The sequence below is a fragment of the Bison bison genome, unplaced genomic scaffold (genome assembly GCF_000754665.1).
Source record: "Bison bison bison isolate TAMUID 2011002044 unplaced genomic scaffold, Bison_UMD1.0 scf7180017864203, whole genome shotgun sequence".
Lineage (NCBI taxonomy): Eukaryota > Metazoa > Chordata > Mammalia > Artiodactyla > Bovidae > Bison > Bison bison.
Window position 1 is genome coordinate 7,323,954 of NW_011494775.1, and position 5,802 is coordinate 7,329,755.

Sequence of the window (5,802 nt, forward strand, 5' to 3'; positions counted from 1 at the left end):
CTTCCTGGACAACCGCAGCCACCCCTTGGCCCACGTGACTCCTGTCCTGGACTCAGCTCGGCCCCCTCCTATCCTGAAATGCTGCCTTCTCATCGTCTCACCGCAGTGACTTGTCCTGCCCTGCTCTCTGTTCGCAGAACATGTAACACCTTTTAAGGTATGAAGTGCTCCTTTATACATTTACTGCTTATTTCCTCTTGCCTCCTGACATCAGCTCCGGTCTGTCTTTTCCTGTCGTGTCCCCCAGCCCAAGCAGAAACTAGTACAGAGTTGGTGTTCAGTGAGAACTTCCTAGATGAGGGAAGGAGGGGAGGAAGGAATGCTTCTTGGTTCAGAGTGGCAATCTTGGACCATGCCTCGGCCTCCCCAGCTGTAGAAACAGGGCCATGCTGCCCATGACCTCGCCCATCCCTCCTGCCACCAGGCTGTGGGTGTCCTGTTTGTGGCTCCAGCTCCCGGGAGCCTGCTCTGGCCTGGGCTGCCTAGCTCGGCTGGCTCCCGGGGGACTGGCTCTGCTGACATTGGACTCTTTCCTGGACTGTCCGGCCGCCTGGCCGACACTCGATCCTGGCCCCACTTCCAGGCCAGCGACCGCCGGCCAGCCTGATCAGGCCAGGGCCCCAGACTCCCTGCCGCGGGACAAGGGGCCGTCCGTGCCGTTCCGGATGGTGTGGTTGGCCAGGGCTCTGCCAACCCCACAGGAGCTACCAGCATCAGGGACAGTGCCGGCACCTGTGGCCCAGAGCTGCACGGCCAAGGAGCAGACACCAGGAGCCAGGGGCATCCGCCCACCATGGGGACTCTCACTTGCGACCCAGCTCCACGGCTGACCCCAGCGCCTCTGGGCCGGCGGGCCACTGACTGTCAGATCCCAGAGACCAGCCTGAGGAGGACCTGCGGGGTGGCCACCTTGGAGCATGGTAGGTAGGTGGGCGAGGGGCCCTGTGGAGGTGGGACACTTCCCTGCTCTCATCCCCCCCACCCAGATGGGGTTTGGAACGTGTGGGAGCCCAGCTGGAGGCAGGAGCTTCCGGCAAGCCCCTGAATTTCCCAGGAACTCAATTTTCCTTCCTGCAGGATGGGTGTGAACCTGGCATTCTTGTGGGCCCAAGTCCAGTATCGTAAAGTCAGACACCTTTCCTGGTGCTGACTATACAGTGGGCAACAGAGCAGCAAAGGTCCTGAGATGGGGATGGACGTTAGCAATGACAGCCGAGAAGCCTTTGCGGTGTGTTCACTGCTGATAGTGACCTTGGAGAAAAGGCAGCAAAGAGGCTGGGAGCCTGTGCAGGGGCAGGAAACGAAGAGATCTGTGGGCAGCTGAGTCTCCTGACTCTGCCGTGGACTCTGGGATCTTAGGGCCTGTTCAAGCCACAGTTCTCCATCCCTAACAAGGCAGCTGGAGTCAGACTGTGGGACTGACATTCTTGTGGAGGTCACCAAACACTGCAGCTGTGACAGTGTGTCTCCATGTCTGGGGTCAGTTTCCCTACAGGTGGCCATGTGTCTCTGAGTCTGGGGTCAGTTTCTCCACTGGTGACATTGTGTCTCTGAGTCTGGGGTCAGAATTTCCAAGGTGCCCTGGCCCTGCAGCCCCTCCCTCCTATGACTCACAAAGCTTCTGTCATTCCCCACTCCCCCCGGCAGGGGAAGGCAGCCCCTCCTCCCCTACCCCTGTCATGGAGGTTTGCTAGAAGGAGGGTGGGGGCTCTGGGGCTGGTCCCTGGGTTCCCCCTCCATCAATCAGGGTGAGCAACCCAAGGCCGTGACCCAAGGATTCTGGTCACAGGCTCTGGGCCAGGCTTGTATGCCCTGCCTTCCACTGTTGGCTACATCAACCACGACTGCACCAGGGTAGCCGGTCCTGCCTACTCACTCTTCTGGAGGCCCATTGAGGGTAAGGCCGGTGGGGGTGGGAGGGGTGGGCCTCCAATCTCCCACTGGAGCACTTCCTACCCTCTTAGATCCAGGCGCTCACTGATTAGGCAGGAAGCTGGGAGGGTGCATGGTGTCACCCCTACTGTGTGACCTCAGAGAAGCTGCTGTGCCTCTCTGGTCCATTTCCTTATGGAAGGGGAGTAGTGGGCGGTGTTCTCCTTGACTCGGAAAAGCTGTGTCTCAGTTTCCCATGCTGTGAACAATGAGGGCACAGTCCTTACCAAGTTGTACTCAAGACCAAATACACCTCAGAAGCATGGAGAGGTTCATGGAGTGAAAATTAGGTGGTTTCAAAGTGGCTACCACAGCGCCTGGCCTCTATCAGTAAAGAAGGGCCCTGAGCGTGGGGGTAACCTCCAGGCCTCCATCAGTGGGATGGGGGCTCCCGGGCCATGCTGTCCCACAGGACACAGGGAGGTGGGAGGTGACCTTTCATGTTTGGACAGGAAAGGCTGGCGAGGCCACAGGCTGTGGACAGTGCCACTGCTGCCTGCGCCTTCACAGCGATGCCTGCAGGTGACTTCACCCCGCGTTCTAGAGCACTTGGGGTCCTGAGTGGGCTGGGCTGGGGGCTGGAAGGGTTTTTACTCTGTGGGGACTTGATTCGTGTGGACAGAGGCTCCTTTGGAGGGGTGGGGCTCACAACCTCTTCCCAGCCTTCAGAATCAGCATCCACCTCAAACCCAGGAGCCTGTGAGGGGTGCCAGAGGCACATAAGGGAGTTAGCACTGCATCTGTCACTAGGAAGGACTGAGAACTGGGTCTGTGGCCCAGAGCAACCTGGACTTCCAGGCTCTCTTCCCAGTCATAGGAGCCCATCCTGGGACAGAGGGACAGACAGAATGGGGAGTTGGGTTACTGATGGTTAGTGTAGACTCTGCTGAGTGCCCAGAGCAGACTCTTAGAGGTGGGGGCATGGGAGCTGGGCTTTGTAGGATGAATAGGAATTCGGCCCCCCTTGAGAAGAAGGGGACTCCAGGCAGATCTTGCAGCACAGGCAATGGCCTTGAGGTGGGAAATGACATGAGCGGGGCTGTGCCTATTTGTCAAGACCATGCTTCATGTGTACGCACCATGTCACATATGCACATGTACACACGGTACTTAAACCCATGAATCCGTGTCACACCTACTACTCTTAGATTCACATGCATTGATACCAGAGTGGGCTTATAAACAGTGGCAGTGGCCATCACAGTAAGGGTCACGAGTATTAAGTGCAGGCACCAATTCACCCTATCCCGAGGATCATCTCCCCTTCTATCTTTGCATCCTGCTGGTGTGAGGAGGAGACTGGCCGGTTGGGCCAAGAGCTTCCTCAGGACCAGCTGTCAGAGACCCGACTCAAGCCCTGCTCCCCAGGCTGGTCTCATGCTAGCATACCCCAGCTCTGCAGGGCTCTCCTCTGACTGATGCTTACTCAGGGCCGGGTTACTTTAACTCTACACACAATTCTAAGTGTCTCATAGCGGGTCCCTCAAGCCGCTGACAGGTTGGAGGTTGGGGGTGGGGCACAGCTCTGATTTCAAGCACATAGATGGTCAACATGATCCCATGCCCCAGGTCTGGGCAGTCACTCCTCCATAGGTTGTCCTTCAGGACGTGGCAGGGGCCTCAGGGTTAATGAGGGCATCGACTGGGGGCGAGGTCACAGGAGCTGCCCTCGAGACCCTGGACTCTCCCCCGCAGCATCTCCGCAGGAGACCAGCCCTGGGCCAGTCTACTTCCTGGACTCGAAAGTCACCCGCTTTGGCCGCAGCTGCACCCCTGCCTACTCCATGCAGGGCCGGGGCAAGTCTCCCGGTGAGTATCTAATTTGAGCTGATCCCGCCCACAGGACCCTGCCCCTTCAGGGTCTCAGTCAATCTTGCACCTCCCTCCCTTTCTGCCCTACCCCCACCAATTTCTTAGATCCTCAGTGTCTTTGGAATGACAAAATCCAGTGGACTTAGAGGAGGGGTCAGGGACCCTAAGAGAACCTGAGCGGGTAAAGTGGGCCAGGCTAATGTGACCCAGTACACATGTGGGCACATGTCTACTCAGCCACCCATCCATCCACTCACCCACCCATCCATCCACTCACCCATCCATCCATCCACTCACCCATCCATCTGTCTGTTCATCCATTCATCCACACTTTCATCCACCCTTCCACCCACCACCCACCCACCCACTCACTTACCCATCCATCCATGTACCCACTCACCCATCCAACCATCCTTCCATCTACCCATCCATCCATCCACCCATCCATCCATCCATCTGTCCACCCACTCACCCATCCATCCACAGTCTGTCTATTGATTACTCTACAACTCCCTGAATCCATCATCTGCTCATTCACTCATCACCTCTCCACTCACTACTCATCCTTCTGTTGACCCATCCACTCAAACACGCACTAAGCCAACTGCTGAGCATTGAAGTAGATTTGACTCATTCTCACTTTTTGTAAGACCCCAGCCCAGGGTGGTTAGATCCAGGTGGGGACTTCTCACCTCAGTGTGGCCATGTCTGGAGAGGTGGAGAGACCCACATCAGGGGGAACCTGGAAGGGCTGTGAGGGCTCTCTGTAGGAGCATGTGGAGAAGACATGGGGAGAAGGGGATTTGGGGGCTGTCTTGAGATGGAGAAGCAGCTCCTGGGAGGTTGGAATGGGAAACAGGAGGTATGCCCAGCAGAGGGCTGAACTTGGACAAAGGCTGGAGGCTTGAAAGAGAAAGAGGGCAGCCAGGCTGCTGTGAACTCCACGATGCATATGGCAGGGGAGCCACACCAGGTCTTAGAGGAGGTGAGGACTCTGTCCACTGCCCATTCTTACAGGTCTGGAGGTGACGCCCGGCCCTGGGGCTTACAGCCCAGAGAAGGTGGCCCCCATGCGCCAGCGGACGCCTCCAGCTTTCACCCTGGGCTCCCGCCTCCGCCCACGGCCCCTGAACACCTCAGCCCCTGCCCCCAACACCTACACCCTGCCCTCCCTCTGGGGCTCGCAGGTCTTTACCAAGCCCAGCAGCCCCAGCTACACCGTGGCTGGCCGCACACCCCCCGCCCGCCCCCCGCAGGACCCCGCGGAGATACCTGGCCCTGACCAGTATGACAGCCCGGACCCCAATGCCTACCGTCAGCGCCGGCCGGCCTTCACCATGCTGGGGCGGCCCCGAGCCCCACGGCCCCCAGATGAGACACCCGGCCCTGGCAGCCACAGCCCTGAGCAGGTCACTGTGACCAAGGCCAGGGCCCCAGCATTCACCATGGGTATCCGCCACTCCAAGCGGGCTACCACCATGGCTGCAGACACTGCACCCTGATGCCCTCATGACAGGAGGTGACAGGACGCCTGGCCCACTCCTGGGTTGAGCCTCAGTCTCCTGTGCTGTGAAGTGGGGGGGTAGGCAGGTGGTTGGAGGGGGGAGCCTAGGAGAAGCTAGGGTGAGGGGAAGGCACCTCCTTCCTTCCTGTCTTCTGAAAGGTCCAAGGTCCTTCTAGGCCACTGCTTTCTCCAGTCCCGGGGGCTGAGATCCCGTGGTCCCCACAGGGTGAGTCTCCTTCCAGCGTCCCAGTTTCTTCTGTCCAGGTAACACCAGGCTGGTCCAGGCCAGGTGGAAAAAGGGACACTCTGGCCTTCCTCAACCGCTGGCCAGAGACATGGCTTCCTGTGTCCTAGAACTCAGTGTCCGCCCTTGAGAGCCTGGGTCCCCATCATGGCTCGGGTTTCTGCCTCACTTGGGCTCATCCCTGCTACTCATGGAAGGGTTGTTTGGGCCCAGATCCTGCTGGAGGCAGCCCTGCCACCCTCTCTACCTGCTCCACCCTCTAGCTGCCCACCAATAAAATTCTGGGGCATCGGCAGCTGTCAGCATCATG

At 58.7% G+C, this 5,802-nt stretch overlaps 1 protein-coding gene across 1 annotated transcript; it reads left to right on the plus strand.

Moving 5' to 3' along the window:
* Nucleotides 1-793: 793 nt before the first annotated feature.
* Nucleotides 794-5,246, plus strand: ODF3L2 (outer dense fiber of sperm tails 3-like 2). Its single transcript, XM_010844655.1, has 4 exons — nt 794-920; nt 1,790-1,897; nt 3,628-3,741; nt 4,762-5,246. The coding sequence occupies exons 1-4, from the start codon at nt 794-796 to the stop codon at nt 5,244-5,246; spliced, it is 834 nt and encodes a 277-aa protein (XP_010842957.1).
* The last annotated feature ends 556 nt before the right edge of the window (nt 5,247-5,802 follow it).

Bases quoted from the DNA above. Each gene is read 5' to 3' on its own strand.
- ODF3L2 (XM_010844655.1), top strand. From the start codon at position 794: ATGGGGACTCTCACTTGCGACCCAGCTCCACGGCTGACCCCAGCGCCT. The intron at 921-1,789 runs GTAGGTAGGTGG...TTCTGGTCACAG, and splicing joins GGTGGCCACCTTGGAGCATG to GCTCTGGGCCAGGCTTGTAT. The intron at 1,898-3,627 runs GTAAGGCCGGTG...TCTCCCCCGCAG, and splicing joins CTTCTGGAGGCCCATTGAGG to CATCTCCGCAGGAGACCAGC.